This window comes from Grammomys surdaster, unplaced genomic scaffold (assembly GCF_004785775.1).
Source record: "Grammomys surdaster isolate TR1022 unplaced genomic scaffold, NIH_TR_1.0 150, whole genome shotgun sequence".
Lineage (NCBI taxonomy): Eukaryota > Metazoa > Chordata > Mammalia > Rodentia > Muridae > Grammomys > Grammomys surdaster.
Window position 1 is genome coordinate 18921291 of NW_021604608.1, and position 22181 is coordinate 18943471.

The 22181-nt window shown below is 44.7% G+C and overlaps 1 protein-coding gene across 1 annotated transcript in view; it reads left to right on the top strand.

Annotated features, from left to right (window-relative positions):
* The first annotated feature begins 209 nt into the window (after positions 1 to 209).
* Positions 210 to 22181, top strand: part of Fam114a1 (family with sequence similarity 114 member A1) — a 71277-nt gene continuing 49305 nt past the window's right edge. The window contains exons 1-2 of the mRNA XM_028765299.1: positions 210 to 227; positions 9894 to 10249. Coding sequence (XP_028621132.1) covers positions 9902 to 10249 — 348 coding nt within the window. The 5' untranslated portion in view covers positions 210 to 227; positions 9894 to 9901. The remainder of the gene's footprint in view (positions 228 to 9893; positions 10250 to 22181) is intronic.

Here is a 22181-nt window from a genome sequence, read left to right on the forward strand (position 1 = left end):
TGCTTTGTAACGGAAGGCAGGGGACTCCGCGCTCTGTCCGGACCACCGAGCTGGGACAGCAGAGTTCGCAGCGGGTCAGGGCGCAGTGGGGCCGGGCAGGGGCGGAGGAGGGCGGCCCGGGGCGGGGCAGCTCGGCCGGTCCCTCCCCTGCGGCCGCGTCCCCGCTGGTCCTGCCGACGTGGCGGGGCGGGACCCGGGGCTCCCGCGCGCACTCGGCCGGCCAAGCGGTAAGAGCCCGGGGCACCCTCTCCCCATCCCCTTCCTGGGCGGGAGGGGACCAGAGCGCCGCGACCCCTGTCCGCTGCGGGTCATGAGATGTCACCGACGGAGAAAGGTCCCGAGAAAGCAACTTGCTTGGGGACGAAGGTCGGGGGAGGCGCGGGCGGCGCGGCCGAGGGCCCTGCGTGGGTGCGGGCGTGTGAGTGTGTGTGTGTGAGTGTGTGTCGCTCCGTGTCCACGCTCATGCACACACCCACACGCCCGCACGCCCGGTCTGCACCCTCGTCCCGCCAGGAGTTCCGCGGAATCCGCTGCCAGAGGCTTAGCACAAGCCAGTCTGGAAAGTTTCCCCAAGTGTCCCAAGTCTGGGTTGGGCGGTAGGGTCCTCCCAGCGCGACGCTCTGAGGGATTCAGTTCTTGCTAGTCAAAGATCTCCGTTCCTAGGGTGGGCCTGCCCTCCCCCTGGGAAAACCGAGCACAGGCCTTGACCTCCATCCTGGTCCATCACCTCTCCCTGGCGTGTCCCCCGAATGCCTGCGCTCCTGCGCCTGCAACACCCTAGGCTAGCACCGCGTGTATTCCCAGGACCCTCTTGGGCCCCCTCTTACCCACCCCAAAGGCAGCCCCTTTACCCAGCCCGCTTGTCTTCTCCAAGGAATCTGGTGAGTATTTCCCAGCCAGTCAGTCAGTCCTCATTTGGATTTCACTGGCTTTTCTTAAAGAAGGAGGACTTTCAGCAGACTATGGGAGCACTACCTGGGCCATACCATCAGTGTCCGCACTAAACCTCTTGATAGAAGCTGACGGCTTTTTAAATTGGTAGCCTTTGAACTCCTTCCAGGGACACCAGAACAAGAGCCCCCTACGCCCAACCCCACCCCCCAGCTCACCTGGCTTCCTAGAGGCTCTTCCCCCCTCCCCCACCTATATTCCTAGGCTCGCTCCTCCATTCCCTCTATCAATCCTGAAATGTCCTGATTAACTTTTCACACTGAAAGCTGCCAGCGACGGACTGAAACTCCAGGGGTGGGATTTGAAGCACAAGGAGACAGTGTAGAAGGAATTTGGGACGGGGGTGGGGGGTCGGGGGTGGGGAAGCTTCCTGAATCTTGGGGGTTCATATGTGTAAGTAGCTACTAATTTTATCAGAGCAGGCTGATGTGAAACAACGTTTTCTTTCAAATCAATATCAAACACAGTATATTTCAGCTGAGTAAATATCTGTGGGTCAGAACGAAGCAAGGTCTCGTGGCTCATAGGCCTAAAGAGTGACATAGAAGAGTCTTCCAAAGGCATTAGAGAAGTCTGTGGAGGTCTCAGGAGAAGAAGAGACACAGGAGCAGTTAAGTCTTAGGAGGATGTGGAGTAGACAAAGAACAACTTGGAAGTTAAGGATGACACTAGATGCTGGGTAGTCATGGGAACCGGAATTGGCCTGACCAGGAAGACATAACATAGTGGAGACAAAACACCAGTAGAGGCAGCCAGGTTTAGGAGCAGTCTGAGGAGAGAGGACCAGTGCTGAGTTGAGTTGCAAGAGATAGGGTGGCCTTGGACTGTGAAGGGCCACACAAACACCCCTGTTAGTATTTGTTTGTGTGGGGAGGTAGGTGTTTTGCCTGCATATGTGTGTCTGTGGGCCATGTACATGCAGTGCCCACTGAGGCCAGAAGAGGGCGCTGGATACCCCTCGGGGCTGGAGTTATGGAGGGTTGTGAGCTGCTATGTGGGTGCTTGAAACCCAATCCACGCAGTTCCTCTGGAAGAGCAGCCTGTGTTCTTAACCTCCGAGCCCCCACTTAGTTTATAAGCAACGCAAATACAGTTCTCTTCTGTGCTTCCAAAAATACCTGCCAGGCCTGGGGTCAGAGTGCGCACACTGTGAAAACTGGACAGATCTGGGACTGTCTCCTCTTGTAGGTTTACCCTGGTTCTCTGAGCCACACTTTTGTAAAGGGAGGCGATCTGGGACAGAGTATCATGTAACCACGTTTGTATCTCACCAAGTGAGGCTACTTAGAAAGTAAGCCATCTACTTTCACTACATTTTCATGACATTTTAATACAAAGAAAAGCACGGGTGCTAAATGGCCCGATGAAGGCGGAGCTTTACTTCCAATAAATTTAGACTTATGAAACCCTTGAAACCCTCTCCTCATTTTTCTCTGCAGTCAGGACTTGGAAATAAAGTTCCCAGATCAGGTTATCCATCCCAGCTTGACAGAGGATGGAGCTGGAAGCTCAGTGAGAACTAGTGAGTTGTTTGTCTACAAAGAGACACTGCAGCCAGACCCAGAGGCCACTGTCTGGCCTTTCCACTTCAGAATCCAACTCACTATTCCTCCGTGCAGCCTCTGGGCTCAGACACACGGATCTGTGTCTTGACAGTCTCATTTCTGATGTCTAGGTATTTTGTACATACTCTCGCCAGCCTGAATACTCATGCCAAAGGCATGGTCAAGATTCTCCCTTGCTCTAGTTCAGGGGTTTTTTTATTATGCTACTTTGCCTAGTTACCTTTCTAGTTTAATTAATTTAATATTTTCAAATTCTTTTAATTTAATATTTTTCAGTGCTAGGAATCAAACCCAGTGCCTTGTGCATGCTAGTCAAGCAATTCTCCCACTGAGCCATAGACCACCCCTGGATGGCTTTTAAATGATTCTGTTCTAGCATCTCACACATTTCTCATTTCTGAAATGTAGTCCCTATGCCTTCCGCACTTACTTGGAGTGCCGTGATATAGTTGTTCCAACGGTTGCAGGGGCATTTTAGATGATGAATAAATTTGCTCATGAAAAACTAACTTATTCCCAGCCCACAATGGCTTCATTATGCACCCCCTTCCTCTCCTTAGAGTTTCCTGAAGCAGCTTCCTTGTTTCCGTGGGTCAAAGCCACCCGACACGGCTGCAGAGACCAGTGTTCCAAACCCAAATCGGAAGAGACTTCCAACCATTAAGATTGGATGAGCAGTACCTACCCAGGACACATGGAGCTTGCTCGAGTCCCCGTGCACTGCCCTAGTCACTGCTCAGAAACAGCTGTCCATTTAGAACACAGTTTCTGGTGGTGACAGACAAAAAGGCACAGTCTCAAAACCGATGACATGTTCTCCGTCACAGTATCATCCAGAACCAGTGACGGTCTGTCAGAACAAACAGACAGGGTGGGGGTGGGGGCTTGGGATGTGGCTCAGTTGGCAGAGTGCTTGCCTGAAGTCCCAGTTCCATCCACAGCAGTGTTGGTGAAGGTCTGAACACTCTGGAGGTGACCGAAAGAGAATCAAAGACGCAGGGTCATCCTTGGCTATGTAGAAGTCCAGCCTAGGCTAAATGACATCCCAGCTTTTTTTTTTTTAAGCAAAAAAGAAAGAAAAGGGGGGAAATAATTGTTTTGTTCTTTGTTTTGATAGGTAATAGAGAAAAATCAGACCTATAACAGAAAACAGAAAAAAATTAAAATAAATAAATGGATACAGATAAGGAATATAATTAGAAGTTAAAACAGGGCTCACTCCCATAATCATTTTGGCCTTTGTGCAGTGTAGGCATTCTGTAAATTCATTTTACCAATCCCCCAATGAACACCTTACGGATGATTCTTTGTTCTGAAGGGCTGGTTTTTGCTGTTGGTTGAATACAGCACAGACACACCGAGAGGAGACCTCTAACTGCAGCAATCTTTCTGTACTTTAGGTGAACTAACTGAAGGCCATTTGGCTAGCAGAGGTAGCTGAGGGCTGGGGGTCCTGCCCTCTGCTGCTCACCTACACAAATAATATTTGCACAGGTCTCCCTGGCCTTCTGACGAATACTTACATGCATGCTAGCAGTCAGGCTTGGCTACAGCCTGACTCTGGAAGCCTGTGGTACTTGCTCATCATCTTTTTAGGCCTGTATTCTAGAGCCATGGCAGAGCCAGTGCCCAGCTAGCTTCAAGCTTTAGAGTTCTGCAGCCAGCAAGAAGCTATAGAAAAGCCCAACCCCGAAGGACCATAGTCTGTTGGGCTTGATACAATCTTAAACCCTTACATAGAAGGACAGAGGACACCTGGGCATTGTTTCTAATGGGAACATGTGCTTTAAGGACTTGCCATGCCTTGTGGAAATTAATTTCTACCCAGCCATATGCAATTTGCCATACCCTAAAAAAACCTAAAACATCCATCTAAGAGGACGACGGCTGAGGCCTCTCAAAGGGTAGACACCCAGTGATAAACCATGAGGCTTACCAAAGACCTCTGAGATTGTGTGCCTGGACTGAACAACATAGATATTAGCCAATCATCGTAGGATACAAACTAAAATGTATTAACATGCATGTAGGTCATATGGCACATGCCACCGTGTATATTAGGATACCTGTGAGTGCTATAGTGATGAAAGTATCCATCATGGTTCTCATTTGCCCACAAATGTTTGTCATGACCTAGTTTTTTCTCATATCCATGCTAGTAGAAAAGTCAAATTGCTGTACATAGGGAATATGTCTTTAATCCCAGCATGCAGGAGGCAGAAGCAGGCAGATCTCAGTGAGTTTGAGACTAGCCTGGTTTACAGAGGAAGCTCTAGGCCAGTCTACATAGTAAGACTCGGTCTCAAAAAGAGAAGAAGTAAAGCTAAAGAAAGTGAAGTCGACTGGAGCTTCTTGCTTATCCAGATCAATAATAAGGGTGTACAAATTAGCTTACCAAGAAATGAAAGTATCAGATAAGGTCTATGAGCAGCTAGAGTTGACAAAACCAAACCGAAACAAACAAAAAGCAGAGATAGAAATGATGTGGATGTGCTTGCTGTTTCTTCTAAAGCCTCTTCTCCAGGTTATATCTGGAAGATCAAGCAAGAAGACAAGAGTTAGAAAGAGATCTTATGCTTTAGGCTCCCCTATCCCACTCTGGGGCCAGATAGTAGTCTCTGTGCTAGCTTAGACAGTCAGTATTTCTGTTTCCGCGTCTTTACAGCCACAGGGTCTGTGTGGCCTCTGCAATGATCTGCCATTATCGAGAAGTAATAACTGCATGTGAACAGAAAGGCTCATCTAGGGTCAATAAAATTTTATTTACCCAGGCAGGGAAGGGCAAAGGGCAAGATTTGACCCACAGGTTGTACTTTGCTAACCCCTTACTTCAGGCCAGGCCCAGCTCACAAGGAAGTTTTCGTTATTGGGTTCCCACTGACAACACCTTTTCAAGTGTTGCCTGATGTCCAGTCTGTTCCATCTTGCTCCCGTGACCCAACACAACAGCCTCTCTCAGCCCAGTGGCCTCAGCCATCTTTACTGCTTCAGCAGGTTTCAGACAGACTCCTTGATCTCCCACAGCTAGCACTGACTGCATTAGACCTTAGACACCAGCCAGAGCAATGTGACTAACCTTTGCCTTTCCCGGCTGTAGACTCGCTTACAGGAGCGTTGGTATCCCAAAAGTCCATTCTTTGGTTTAAAAAGAGATATTCCAACTTATCCTCTCAAGACCCATGTACTTACAGCTTAGTCCCAACTTGGCACTAAGAGGGAGGTGGGAACTACTGAGGTGGGGCCCCTTAGGAAGAACACCAGTCGTTGGAGGTGTTGCCCTTGAAGACCCAGTTCTTCTGTTTGCTTCCTGACTATGAAGTGAGCGGTACCAGCCACTGAGTGTCCATCCATTCATGTTACAGTGTGTGACCCCACTCCAAAGTTAGGGACTAAGAGGGCAAAAAACTCTCAAGATGTGACTCAAAGTCAACCTTTCATCTCCACAGATTGATTATCTCAGGAATTTGTTATAGTGACAGAACAGTCTCATCATAGCGTCTTTTGAAACCACCTGCAGTAAGAGCAATCTCTATGCGGTCTTAAGTGTTGAGGATATTTCTTGAGCTTTCTAATATATACAGAAACACATATGTAATATACATATTAATATAATTAATAATTGAGAAAATAATAAATGAGAAATAAGTGAGAAAATAATCGATGATCAATAATAAAATAATAAATAATCAAAATTAATATGGTAATATTTTATATATATAGCCGAGATCCTTATCTTTCTTGGATTTTCAGTACAATAAGAAAAGTACCTGTAGTAACTTTATTCAGATAGTTCTGTTTGTCCAAGATGAAACAGAAGTAAAGCATTCTGGGAATTCAGAGGAAACATTAAATCTAGGTGGGAAACACAAAGAATGGACAAGTGATGGTTTTACCGGGACCTTAAACATGTTAGCGAAACAATGCATTAGACAAAGACAGAGAGAATAAATACTTAGCAGATATCCTATCTGATTGATTAGCCAGTACCAAGGTCCATAGTCATGCTTGCCACCATAGAATTTGTCTGCGCTGCCCATGACAGTAACTACCTCCAGCTTACCTGGCCGTTGGTGATTCAGTGCTGCCCTGGGGACCAAGCTACTCTGGGCCCAGTTAAACCCCTTACGGTTAATTCATCCAATTGAGCAGCAGTGAGTGTCAATTGGATGAACTCTGACGTAAAGGAGAAGAGCAAGGGTAGAGCCCTTCGAATGCACTGCTGCCCCTCCCACCGCGTTGTGTCTTACAGCCTTAGTGAAGGGCGTGTCTTCTGGGCCCGCCTGTTGTTGAGGGTCAGATTTTAATAGCCAGCTGCAGCCTGTTGTGAACGTGTCTGCAGACAGTAATGTTGTCTCATTTAGTGTTTGGGAGCTCAGCCTAACGGGATCAGAGCATGGGACCTCGGATGGCGGTAGATGTGTGTGGCTTCACCTCAAGGGGGCTAGGATTAGAGAGCCTCTGGGGGTACACCCAGGACAGCCGTGAAGTAGGACCAGTAGAAAATGATCTGGAAAATGGAGATCACCACACCTAGCTCACAAGAAAGCCGTGAAGTAGAACCAGTAGAATGTGGATTTCGTTCCGCTGAAGGGGAGAAGGAAAGCCCAATGGTGAAACCAAGAGTGGCTCCACACTGAGGACCCGGCAGGGAAGAGAAGGGAGGAAATGGGCGTGGCTTCTGGACACCAAAGCTCTGGTGGGGTTCAGTCTCAAGGTCAGACATTTCTCGAACTTGCTGTCATTTTCTAAAGACATGCCTTCTAAGCTTCAGTATTCTGATCTGGAAAATGGAGATCACCATACCTAGCTCACAAAAAACAATACATTTGCATAGCCCGGCGACTGTGAGCGCTCAGTAAATCATAGCTCTGGGTGTTTTTAAAGTCTCTGTTTTAATTTAAAGTTTTGATTTGAGAATTTTATGCACGAGTACATTATTTATATCATTGCCACTGTTCTCCCCCCTCCTCACATGCCGTCCCACTCCTCAAATCCCTACCCTCTTCTTTAATTATTATTCCATATGTAGGTATATATGTAAGGCTGTGCATACACGTGTGTACGTACCTGCTGAGTCCACCCAGTGTTGTTCATATGTCTATTTGTTTATCGCTGACCGCTTGGGATTGGGTAACCTATCAGAGGGCTCATTCTTGAAGAAGGCTGTCTCCTTAGTAACCATTAATCACCTGGAGCTCTTCATTTAGGGGCAGAGGCTTGGGAGACTTCTGCTTCCCACTTGAGCTGGTCCGCTGGTGTTGTCATTACACGGGTTTTGATTGGGTGACTATGTCGTTAAGATTTCTTGAGTGCAGCTCCCCTGACTTGTATGGAAAACATGATCTCACAGCTGACATCCTGGACCACTGGCTCGTGTAATCTCCCTGCCCTCCCTTCCACGGTGTCTCTTGAGTCTTAGCCTTGAGAGTTGCATTGTCAGTGTACGAACTGGGGTCAGGAACCCCCACAGACAAGTTTTGACCATTTGGGGGTTTTTGAAATGGCCTCCATCTGCCGCAAATAAATTTCTTTGATAAAGGGCGAGAACTACCTGTCTGAAGACATAAAGACAAGCATGAGGATGAAGTGAGAAACTGGTCAGAGTAGATTCTCCTTAGAGTCCATGACTTCTATATACTATATATTCTTAAGGGGGTGACGTTTTCCTGGATAACAGCACTGAGATTTAAAGTCTGATATTGGAAGACATGTAGGACTTCTTATAAGAAATACGCAAGACAAGGAGACCTGCTGTTAAGAAATCCCAGCACATGGGAGGCAAGAGGCTGGTGGATCTTTGAGTTTGAGGCCAGCCTAGTAAGTTCCTACAGAGTAAGTTCCGGGACAGCCAGGGCTACACAGAGAAACTCTGTCTAAGAAAAAAAAAACAGGAAAGAAAGGAAGGAAGAAAAGAAGGAAGAAAGGAAGGGAGAGAGAAGAGAGAGAGAAGGGGAAGGGAGGGAGGGAGGGAAGGAGGAAGGGAGGGAGGAAAGGGGGGAGAGAGGGAGGGGGGAGAGAGAGAGAAATAATAAGTAGTAGAAAAATTTCCACTTAGCTACTAGAATTACTTATCAGCATATTAAACTATTGTTTACAAATCATAAAACCCACTTGCTATGTAGTTTCCGGTGTTGAGGCATTCTGGTCAGTGGTTTTTGGTGTATTATCACATCTACACAGCCAGACACCCCTCAACTGTAGAATATTCCTGTTGCCTCCAAGAAAACCCTCCTCTGCGTTAGCAATTACTCCCACTCCTCCTCCCTTGAGCCCCTAAAATATCCACTTGTCCATTTTCTGTTCATGGAATGGAGGTACACGTTTGAGAACCACAGCGAGCAAGTAGTATACAAAACCTGTTACAAAGGACTGTGGTCACCAGGAGTCACGTGTGTCTGTAAGTCCTTGTGTGTGTTGATGATGCTGCAAAAATTCATAGCACTTATTAATCGAGTAACAGATACATTTTTTTCTTCAGGTAAAATGTTCTCCTTCATTCATTCATTCACCCATTCATTCGTTGGCGTGTACAGAGGGTTCCCACTTGCACTGATTCCCTGTGGAGTCAGAGGACCACTCCCAGAAGGACGTTCTCTCTTTTCACCATGTGGATCTGGGATAACTCTGGTGGTTATCAACCATTTTTTGTTCTTTTCTTTTTTGTTTGCTTTTTTTTGAGACATAGTCTCTTCATAGGTAGCCCAGGCTGTCCTCAAAATCGTTTTCCCAGACCAGATGAAGTTTGAGCCATGTCTGACCACAAGACTGACTCCCATCAGAGCCCCATCTGCAATGCTGGCTGCCCCTTAAAGCAGATTCTATTACTTACACAACACATATTTACTCTCTCACAGTGTAGAGGTCTGACTGGGTCAGACACTGGTTTTCCTTGGGCTTAGATCAAGATGGTGGTGGGGCTGGGCCCTCCTAGACTCTTGAAGAGAAGAGTTGTTTTCTTGCCTTCTTCAGTCTCTGGTAGCTGCCTCAGTCCTTGGCTTGTGCCTCACCCCCGTCCATCCTCATCGAAGCACATGACTTCAGTCTCTGCCTCTGCTTTCATGCCATCTTCTTCTCCACATGTCACTCTGCTTCCCATCATGGCCACTGAGGAGAACAGTAGTGAGGACACTCATCACTGTGTTAGGGTCACTCAGAGGAATGAAGGCAGCCTTCCCATGTCCAGGTCCTCAATGGCATCCAAAGTTTCCATTGCCATGTAAGAAAGCACTCACAAGGTCTAGGGTTGAAAAATAGATACGCAAAGACACAAAGTGTTACTGCTTGGTAGAAGATTGTTTACCCCTATTAGGTATAATTCAATTACTACAGGCTTTGAATGAATGTTCCCAACACACGTGTTTATGATCACATTTACAGATATTAAAATGTCTGATGATGCTCGTGACGCCATAGCCAACGGAGTCGGAGAAGATGCTGCTGAGATGCCCAACAGTGACTCCCCTGCTGAAGACGCAGCAGAAGTGCAGTGTGGTCCAGCTACAGCTTCAAATGTGCCAGCACCGGCTGACCACACAGGAGAGCAGCCTGAGATCACAGCTGCATGTGCAGAGACCACCCCTACAGGGCTTCTAGACCAGTCCGAGGCCTGTGATGGCAACCAGACTCCCCTCAATGGAGAAGTAACTGAAGACACCCTGGCTGAGTGCATTGATTCTGTCAGCCTTGAGGGAGACACGGGATCTGAAATACCTCTGAAAGAACAGAACGACGTGGTAAGAAAAAAAAAATCACCATATTTTAACCTAAACTCTTCCTGACATCCAGTCTCTGGCCACTGTTGCTAAGAACACAATGCCAAGGACTGGATAAGGTATCAAGAAAAGAGATTTATTCTGACTCACAGTTTGACTCCAAGGTAGAGGGATACATATACATATACATATACATATACATATACATATACATATACATATACATATACATATACATATACATATACATATGTACGTGTGTATATGTACACACACACACATACACACACACACACACACACACACACACACACATATATATATATATATGTATATATATATATGACAATGACCTTCTTGCTAGCAGTGTTTCAAGATAATTCAAGGCATCATTTGGCAAGATACAGTTGTGCATGAGACACCTCACCAATGGCTGTTATAGCAGCCCTGTTTTCAGTCTAACTCACTGATGGATGAAACCTAGAAATGAGCTCACCTGTTTGTGATGGCAGAGGCCTAATCATTTGTGTTTGTTTATTTTGGGTGCTGGGAATCAAATCCGTGGTTTCTCCCATTCTAGACAAGTTCTCGACCACTGAGCTATATCCTAGGTCTTCTAGCTAAGTCTCTAAAGGCCCCACTTCTTATTAGCTCTGGAAATGAGATTCCAACGTAATCTAATTTCAGAGGGAAGTTGGAAAACATATTCTGAAGTGACACCATGAGAGCCACCAATTCCTGGACATAGTCTGTATGCCAGTTCTTCTGGCCACCTGGTCTGCATGCAATGGTTCAAAGCTAGATATTTCTGACTCCAGTTATTAGATGAGGCACCTAAGCTCAAAAGGTTATATAGATACAGATTTAGATATAGATACAGACACAGATATAGACACACACACACACACACACATATATATATATGTATGTATATATATATATGCACACACACACACACACACACACACACATATAATTGTGTTGGCCTTAATAATTCCAGAAGATAAGGACCAGGAGTCTCTGGATAACCACAAGAGCTATGCTGCATAATTAAAGGTCTTCAACATGTTATTATCACAAGTTTTCACTACCACAAGTTTATTATCACTTGTCACCTTCCAGGGGACTGGAAGCAACACTCACTTGGTGGCCCTCCCCTCAGTGCCTGCACCTATCCCTCTGCAGGATAAGCTAAGCCAATGGTCCCCACCCTGTTGGTCCCCACCCCACCTTGTAGAGGGAGGAGTTTTTGAGAAAAGGTCTTGCCGTGTTCCTCAGGCTAGCTTCAAATTTAGCCTCCTGCCTTAGCCTCCTGAGTGCTGAAATGATAGGCACTCGTGTGCTACAACATGGCCGTCTAAACTTGCTTTCCTGGTACTTTCTGCTCCAAGGTGTAGGACAGGAGATAAGCTGTTTGGGTGATCTACAGTGATTGTGCATGAGGGAGTCAGGGTCTAGCCTTCACCAAGGACTAGTTCTATTAATCCTGAGCTGTGCACTTCAAGTCACCTAGAAGAGATTGAGGGAAATATTCTGAGAACAGACATGAAACAGGGAACCAGGAAGTATGGTCATTCATTTTCCAGTGGTCATTACCTATGTTAGTTTGGTCAAGAAACATCAGATCACTTTGTCTGAATTCTTTCCTCTATAAAATGAAGAATTTTCACATAAAGATCTTGGTGAATGCTTTTCATGTTTTATGACTTGTATTCAAGGTATGGCTTCTCTTTATCTTCCTCACAGCTTTGACTCTTAAACCTGTTCAAAGATAATATGAGCTTCCAGAGGGAGGAGGGATTGGTTTCCTATCATTGGACACATCCAACCATTTGGCATTGCCACAGGTTATCTACACAGTTCACTCTCAAGAGACACACAACCAAATTTAAAAACAAGGGGAAAATGCAAAACAATCTCATAGTGCCTTAAGAAAGTTTACAATTTCGTGTTAGGTTGCATTCAAAGCTATCTCTGGTGCAGGGTGGATAGGCCTGGAATTCTAGCTAAAGCGAAACGTTCATTCTGTGAGGATGGTGTGGAGGAGACTTGAGAAGCAGCTGGGCATTTAGATCAGGTATGGAAAATAGCCACAAAAGCTTTTCACTTCTGAGAGGTTGTGTACAAGGCCTTCGCAGCCAGCCACAGACCTCTTAAAGGATCACAGACTCCCAGATCTCAACTCAACTCTCAGCTCTAGCCAAGCATCCCAGCCACTGGGGATGCTTACAACATCCTGACTCCTGGATTCCACCCTGACAGAGTCTGATTTGTGGATGGGGCTGTGATGTATGCCTTCTAAGGAACCGCAGATAGTTCTCATCTTCATCCAGGGCTGAAAATAATTATTTCAAGGCAAGGAACCTTGAGGGGACTTTGAATGATTCTTTGAGTAGGGGACCTCTCCATACCACTTCAGGTTTAAAATGCTGAAGTGCTAACCCAGTACTTCAAAGGCATCTGAAGAGGGTTGGGTGTTTGGCACAGTGACAGAGACTAGCATGGGCCATGGTCCTCGGCATTTGGGGGGAGCATGCCAATCTGTCCTTTGGGCCCTAGGTAGCTTTTTGAAAGTTAGTCTTTAAACAGAAATGAGAGCCATAACATACCCAGAGGCAGGAGTGGGACATGCCTAATCACCAAGCAGGCAATTTGTGTAATGTTTACCAAGTACACCAAGAGATCCCAGTATTCACCCAAAATAAAGCAAAGGAAGGAAGGGGATTCCAGCTAAGTCTTCCTAATTTTGAACCCATCCTGCATATTTGCTGTTTATACTGCAAGGAAGAAGTCTGAAACTATAGTATCACTGCTGATAGGTAGACACAGGGTGAGGACATAGCTTAACTGGTAGAGTGCTTGTCTAGCATGCAAAAGGCTCTGGGTTCAACCTTAGTGTCAGATAAAAATCTCAGCATGATGAAGAAGCGAAAGGATCAAGTTTAAGGTCATCCCTGACTATACAGAAAGGTTGAGACCAGCCTAGGCTAGAAGAGACCTCATCTATAATAATATTATTGATGACGATGATGATGATATAGGTAAAGTTAAAAAAATCAAGTCACATAATTTGTTAGCAAAGACTTGAAGAAACCACATTAAACCACTTAAAAGAAATGCCACTAGTGGCTGGAGAGATGGCCCAGCAGTTAAAAATGCTTGTAGCTCTTGCAGAGAACCTTGGTTCAGTTCCTAGCACCCACATAGTGTAAATCCAGTTGCAAGGGATGTGATGCCCTATTCAGATCTCTTCATGTACCAGACTGAAGGCATCTCTCCTGGTACCTGGTCCACACGTGATGTACAGACATTCATGCACACAAAATACTTATAAAGTAAAACTTTAAAAATCTAAAAAGCATTTCATTAGAAAAGCAGCTCTGCTAATTCATAATCCATGTGCTGATGAAAAAATAATACATTCCAACTTCAGATCTCAGATAGCTATAGTAGGATTGTTAGTGGAATAAAAGCAGTAAAAGACAGCACTGTGTGCCTACCATGTCTACGTTCACAAGAGGCTTGAACACATTAAGGGAAAGGGGGTGAAGTCTACATTGGACATACCTCAGAGCTACAGGAGTAGAGCTTCCTGGCAGCAGATATACCTCTGCTACCCCCTATATCACACACACACACAGACACACACACACACACAGAGAGACACACGCAAACAGATACACACACAGACCCACACACACATACACAGAGACACAGAGAGAGAGAGAGAGAGAGACTCACACACACAGAGAGACATACACACCTCCCTGCTGGCATTGCAAGAACTTTGGAAAAGTAGGCATTTTCTCATAACAGACATCTCGGAGATATTGAAATGGCAGTGCAGAGACTGTCCATCATCCATAGCACTGGGTCTGTGGCTCTGTATCCAGAGCTTAGAAAGAATCAAGGAATGGGGTTAGTGTTTGTACACATGTGTCTTAGTGAGAGTTTTACTGCTGTGAACAGACACCATGACCAAGAACAGCATTTAACTGGGGCTGACTTACAGGTTCAGAGGTTCAGTCCATTATCATCAAGGCAGGAACATGGCAGCATCCAGGCAGGCATGGTGCAGGAGGAGCTGAGAGTTCTACATCTTCAGCTGAAGGATGCTAGCAGAAGACTGGCTCCCAGGCAGCTAGGACAAGGGTATTAAAGCCCATGCCCACAGTGACACACTTCTTCCAATAAGGCCACACCTTCTAATAATACTACTCCCTGAGCTGAGCATATATAAACCATCACAATATGTTTGTCCCCAGAAGGACAGAAAGCAGAAAGGGATGGGAGGTAAGTCCTAGGCCAGGTTTTCTTTACTTTTGAGAATTTCATACATGTATACAATGAAATATGATCATATCTACTCCCATTTCCACCTTTCTAGCTCTCCCCATTGTCCTCCAATATATTCCCTGTCCCAATTTCATGTACTTTTTTTTTTAATAACCCACTAAGTTGAGTTAGTATCGTCTATATGTGCAAGGGTGTAGAGTCATTCCTGGAGCACAGACAATCTATCAGCAGCCACACCATTAACAAGAATGATTGACGTCCCAGCAACTATTCCCACCAATCGATCTTTGCTGAGGGTGGGGCCTGGAGACCATCTACCCTATCCAAGCCAGAATTTTGACTGGCTTGATCTTGTGCAGGTATCCCTAGCTTCCATGAATTCATGATTACATTAGCCATGTCATGTCCAGAAAACAGCACCCATCAAAACTCCTCCTTACTCTTCAGTTCTGTTTCTGCCTCTCTGATGTCCCCTAAGCCCTAGGGTAGTGGGGTTAATACAGAGGAATCATTAGGGTTGAACACATAATTTCAGCACTTTGGCCAGGTCTATCTCTCTCTATTGACTGTTGTCTACTACTGTGGGAATCTGGTGAAACCAGGGATTGAAGGAATGGGCTAACCTGAAGGAAGGTGGGTATGGCATGGAAACCTACCGTCTCAAAATCACCTTAAACCATGAGATGGAAGGATAGCAGAACACATATAAAATAAACAAAGGGGTGGGGAAGGCTTAGAGCCAGGGGATGGGGGAGAGAAAAGGGTAATCAATGGGTTAGCCAAGCTATGTATCTATTAAAAAGCTGCACGAAAACCCACTAGTTAGTATGCTGATTTCCAAATACAACTTCAAAACAAGAATTTGAACAGAATTTTACCCTGAATAGGTAGACAATGTTGCTCCCAGAAAATATGGTTTATTAAATGAATATCACAGTTCAAGGCAGGCCCAGAGGTATGCAAAACAACAGGCTATTATCCTTGCTCCTGGATGCCCACCATGACTATATGGTGTGACCCTATTGCTGACGTTACACACACGTTGGCTGTAGAGCATAGAGAAAGCCATCCCGAACTTAATGGGGAAACCTCTTTCCTGTTGTTAACTGTCACAGTGCTGGACGTTACTATTGCACTGCTGGGGGAGAGAAGGCATACATGGTCTTCTTATCAGCACTGGACCCAGATGTTGCAGGTGTAATAGTGGCAGGAGCTAAGGAAGGTGTGCCTGCAGGTGTAATAGTGGCGCAGGAATAACCAACCACTTTTTGATTTGTTACGAGACCTGATGGAAAGAATTTAGGGTCTACTACTGTAATCCTAGTCAAATACACCTGGCTTGGGCAGTCATAGACCCTATTGTAGAACTTGATGTTATTTTGGTAAACGGTCATGCTGTCAAATTTCCTTCATTTATGCTTATAAACCATGGGGTCAAATTTAAACCCTTCTGTGTAGGGATAGATTTAGTCTCGCTTAAGGAATTACCAAAAAAGGACATTCCACTCTCTCCCTTAGATTCTTACCCTGAGTTCTTTAAGTCAATATTAGAAGTAATCAATTTTGTGCCTAATCTCCAAATATTGGTCATTTATTATATTTGCCTTTTATTTGACATTTACAAGCAATCTTCTTGCAATGATACAAATAATTCTATAAATCCAGGTAAAAATGAATTCTTTAGACAAAAACTTAATAAATAAAAATAGAGAGGCAGGGAGGAAGGAAGCCCTTAAAATAGGAAGTTCATTTCTAAATCAGTCACTTGGCTCTTGTATACGGGTTCCTTAGTCATGTCGGATTCTATTGGAAAACAGCCAAGCCCCTAAAATATCTAAGGTCCTAAAGTATCTAACCCTGATAAAGTCTCGTTATCCCGTAAAAGAAGTTTCTGTGGGAAAAAATGTCTTAAAGAACACATTAAACTTTGTCACACTGTGTATAATGTCTATCATTAAGTGATCTGTTTCTGCACAGTTGCTTTGTCTCTGGGTCCCGCTGTTATAGTCACTTTTAAAACTTGACAGGGTAGAGGCTCCACCTTGACAGATGGGACAGTGTGACCCGGACAAGGCAAGAGCAAAGGATGTGGCCAGTAGTCTACCAGGTGACGACTGTGACCGTTATTTCATGGTGCACAACCTGAGGAAAGGGAGTATTTACTTCGATGCATAATCTCAGAGGGCTTGGGCCATGATCACTTTGTCCAAACATCACAGTGGCAGGAACCTGTGACAGAGGATGTGTTTCACCTCGTGGCAGACAGGAAACAGGGAAGGAAGATACGGGAAGAGGCCAGGACCAATCTAGCTCTCAAGGATATGCCCCAAGTGATTCCCTACTTCCTGTGCTTACCATCTTCTAGTAATGCTTTCATATTGTAAATCCACCAAGGGATGAGTGCACTCACTCCATCGGCTTCCTTGTGTCCGATTGTCTCTGGAAACACCATCAGACACACGCAGAGACGGGATGCTCTTTAGGCTTTCCTATGTTATCTTTATCCATGTTGTCCGTTAAGACTTCCCATCATTCTGCTCTGAAGGATCACATTGTTTATGCTCTCAAGGAAACCATCTGTCCTTGGGACTCCTTCTCTGGCCTGCAGGCTCAGAAGCCATGGAGTCCCACAGACAGATTCTTTCTGCAAGATTTACTCAAAACATCTGTGTGAGAGAGTCTCTGTTCTCACTTCAGTCAGATATTTAGCGTGACACCTCCTCTTACACCTCTACAGCTCCGTGTCACCAAGAATCCAAGAAGTGTGGCATCTGCATGATTTCTGCAGTCTAGATAGGGCAGGCGGCCATACGGAAGCAGTTATAGCTGTAGCGTGAGGGAAGCCTTCAGTGGAACATTTATTTAAACCAATCTTGAGGATCAGGTAAAACTCCTACATCAGTTCAGAGAGTCTTGACTACTGTTTGAGAGTGGTCCTTGTTCTTATGAATGATATAAAACTTTGTGGTATATCAGCCCAGTAACCCTTAAAAGATCCAGCCTGGGTCAAGTTTTTCTAGATTCTGGTGTGTGTGTGTATGTGTGTGTGTGTGTGTGTGTGTGTGTATGCACATGGAGGCTGGAGGAGGATAACATCGAGTTTCCTGCATTTTTGTAATCTACCTTATTTTTTGAGCCAATATCTGAATCCAGAGCTCACTGATTGGCTAAACTAGCTGGCTAGTGAGCTCCAGGGACTTGCCTGTCTGTGTTCTCCTGCCCCTAGGATCACAGATACACACAACTACTCTTGGTTTTCACATGGGTGCCAGGGATCTGAACTCACGTCCTTGTGTTTGTGATGAAGGTGTTTTAGCAGTTAAGACAGCTCCCCACCTACACAGCCTAAGTTTCTTTAGATTGTCATCATCAGAAAGTGTTACCTAGGATTTTTTAAAAGGTCACCCTTGTTCAGCACAGGTTGTAGCAGTTCATAAAGGACATTATGAGGAAGAATTCCAATGTTAATGCAACAAATGCTTGCAAAGGGAGATTCAGGAGTATGGACTACCACAGAGAGTTTTTTTCCTACCAAAGGAAAAATAGAGTCAAGCAAGGTGGCACAAGCTCCCAGTGTGTGTGTGCTGGTTAGTGTTATAGCAACCTGATGCAAGCTAGAATTGTTTGAGAAGAGGAATTCTCAACTGAAAAAATCCCTCCCTAAGATTTGCCTATAGGATGGGGCTGGAGAGATGGCTCAGCATTTAAGAGGAATGGCTGCTCTTCCACAGGACCTGGTTCAGTTCCCAGTACCCACATGGCAGCTCACAGCTGTCTGTAGCTCCATTTCCAGGGGATCCAATACCCTCACACCAACACACATACAAGCAAAACACCTATCAGTGCACATTTAAAAAGAAGATTTGCCTATAGGCAGGTATGGAGAAATATTTTCTTGATTAATGATTGATGTATGAGGGCCCAACCCACTGTGGGCAGTACCATCCCTAGGCTTGTGTTCCTGGTTTCTGTAGGAAAGAAGGATGAACAAGCCATGAGGAGCAAGCCTGTAAGCAGCACTCCTCTATGGCCTCTGATTCAGTTTTTGCCTCCAAGTTCCTGCCTTGAGTTCCTGCTCTGATTTTCCTAGTGATACCTGAGAGTTATAAGATGAAATAAAGCATTTATTCTCCGAGCTGTTTTTGGTCATGGTGTTTATGACAGCAATAGAAATCCCAAGACACTAGCAGTTGAGACAGAGGCAGAACTTCAAGGTCATCTTGGGCTACTTAGCTTGAGGCCAGATTGAACTATGTTTTAGAATAGTTGAGATACTTCTGGCCTGGACATAGTGGCTCAAACCTTTAATCATGGCAGCTAGGAGGTAGAGGCAGGCGGATCTCTGTGAGTTCAAGGCCAACCTGGTCTATATGATGAGTTAGTTATATAGTGAGACCCTGTCTCAACAACAACATCAGACCTCTGGGTTCTGCCTTGAAATACTTTTATGCAGGTGATCATAGCAGAGGACAAGACTCTACGTCTAGTACATAGGCCCATGGCATCCCTACAGTGTCTGTGGATAACCGTGGGGATTGCTACAGAAGTTTAATAGGATGCAGAGGAGTTGAGAAGATTCTGAGTTCATAGGACAGCCAAGTGGAGATCTTTTGCAGAGAGCTGATATTTTTGAATAAAATATCAATGGACATGAGAGATAAAATAGTCCAAGGAAGAAGTGCATCACTGTGGGAGTGGGCTTTGAAGTTTCACCCATTGCAGAATGGGCCCTCCTACTAGCTCCCTGGTAGACAGTCTCTTCCTGGCTGCCTTTGGGTCAAGATGCAGAACTGTCAGCTTCTTCAGGCTGCCTTTGGGTCAAGATGCAGAACTGTCAGCTTCTTCACCAGAATCACGTTTTCTTGCATGCTTGCCATGCTTCCTGCTATGATGAAAAATGACTAAATCTCTGAAACTGTAAGCCAGTCCCAATTAAATTGTTGCTTTTATTTAAAAAAAAAAAAAGATAGTTCATAGAAATTGTTTCCTGTGTTGGTTTGAGAGTGCTCCTCTGACCCGTCCTCTAAGTTTCGGTCTACCACCTTGCATGAAAGCTTCACTGAATTTCAGAGGTAGATTTAGTTCCCTGAGAAGAATCCAGATATGTGTAACCAGAATTCCCCAGAGTTCAAAGTTGAACTCTGACACAAGGCAAAGGCTTTTCTTTTTATTATATTATATTATATTATATTATATTATATTATATTATATTACATATAATGTATATTGTATTATATTAATTATCTTTATTTCTGTGCGTGCATATGTGCACACATGCTTGTATATGTATGAGTGCACATGTGTTATAGTTCATGTGTGGAAGTCAGAGGTAACCTGCAGGTGTCAAGCCTCTCCTTCCACAATGTGTCTCCTGGGGTCACTCAGCTCCTCAGGCTTGGCAGCAGGCACCTGTAACCGCTCATTCATCTTGCTCCCTGAAAGGTTTCCTTATGCCTGGACATGTAAAAGTAGGAAGACTCTCTTCGATGTATTTAACCATCTACAAATTTCGAAGACCTTTCTTTTCAGATATTGAGGATGCGAATTAAAAAGTCTTCTGTGTTCACCAGTTAAAATATATCCCTGCAATTCAGAATGCTAATTGGCAAACCATCCGGTGTTAATGGAGGCAGAGATAATAGGATTGCTTATTATGGCCGCCTCTGGAGCACGGGTTTCCTAATGACAATGCCCTGCTGACCCGACTGTACATATTTTATTGGAATGCTGACAGCTCTCAGATTGTAGCTTAATCTAAGAAGCATACATGATAGCATACTAAGTATGCAAGACTGTTCTAAAAATAGCTGAAGTCGTAATACTGAATGCTGACACTAAGGAATAATGGAAAGATAGGGCAGACGCAATGCTGTGCTTTGGATATAGTTTGAGTTGGATCCCCAAGGGATGGGGTTAGATTATTGGTTCTCAGTACAGAGGTATTAGAAAACTGTACATCTGGCAGGTAGGGCCCAGTGGTCATTCCTAGGGTTCCTGGGGAAGCTGTCCTAAGAAAGGATTAAGGTGCTTCTTATGAGACTCTTGAGCTGTCACAAGAACAGGTAGTTAAAAGTATGAGCCTAAGCATCTAGTTCTTCTCCGGCTTCCTGTTTTGAGATTTAATTCCTTTCTCACATGCTTCCACTACTGGAACACCATCAACCTTGAGATCCTCAGCAGAACCAAATCAGTGTTGGAGCTTGCCTTGAAGTCTCCAGAGCTGTGCACTCAGTAAACATCTTTTCCTTATAAAATGTGCCCACTTCTGGTATTTTGTCATAGTAAAGAAGAGTGAGTGGACAGATACCAATGCTATGGAACTAGAGTGTTTTAAATCCAAATACATTAAGTTTCAAATCCTCCTGAGAGGTCAGGCAATGAAAGACTATCATAGCTTGACAATAAGGAAGCCAGTGTGACTTGGATGCCAACGGCTTCATAAGGTGGTGGCAGGAGGACACTTGCTATGTTCAATAGAAGATGACAGGATGGCAGGAGTGAGTACCACAGATCCTCATCACTCTGAAGAGGTGGAGAAGAAAGATATGGAGCATAAAGCTGAGAGGTTTGAAAGAAACCCCTTATTCCTGTTGAGGTGCTGTGACGGAGACACCGTGGGCATAGTTGAATGTGAGAAGACACTGTTGGGAGAAAGACAAAGCCAAGAGACCTCAAGCCAAGAGACCTAGAACCAGCCCGGGATGGGGTGGTGTTAGGTGGTAAGGACAGTGGTAACTAAAAGGATGACATTGTTTCCATGACAACAGAAGAATGAAACCGTGGTCCGTTGACTTGGGTATCCTTCGATTTGGGTTTAGATGGGTTTTGGTGTAAGCTGATGTGTGTATTGTATATAGAAAGATCTACTTAGAGGCTTAATTTGATTTAAATAGTGTTTAGTTTATTAAGACTGAAATTTTAAACACTCAATTCTTCCTTAGGATTTATGTTCATCTCACAAATCATGATTCTGCGTACAAGCCCAGCAAAATTAAGCAGCCGCTTTCTAGGGAAATTTGTTTAACGTTTGATACTTTTTTTTCTTACCAACTTGAATGTTTTAAATGTAATACATTCTATTTCCTTTTTAAGTGCCTCATCTGTAGATTAGAAAACCTTGCTGAGTACTTAATAATTGTTATAAAAGCTATTAAATGTATAAAGTGGGCTTAAAGACCTAAATGTTAATACAGTATTCCTAAATGTGGACCATTTCAGCTAAAGTGTGTGATGTGATAATTCAGCTATTCATTGTAAATTGGTTTTCAAACCTTGTGACCCTGTTAACTTTCATAAATATCAGTAGGACAGAAAAGGTCAAATGTGCACAAAAAACATTAGCAGCATGCCTTTGGTCCTTTAACCTTTCCACATACAAGTTTTAAATCTTCCCAGAGTTGGAAAAGGTTTACCCATGAGGGAAGAAAATTACTTGGAAATAACTGAGGCCATTGCGAGTCAGACCTTCTGACAGAGCTGCAAGTACTCAGGAAAGCTTGCAGCCTCCTTGATCTAGTGAGGCTCCTTCCAGGGTATCTGTGCTGTGAGTTACAGGAAGACCTGGTCTCGTGGGTCTAATGACGGACTTCCCTAGTATGAGATAAACACGGTACCCGATTCCTCATCTCTCTTGGGGATGGGGACATCCAGATCGGTC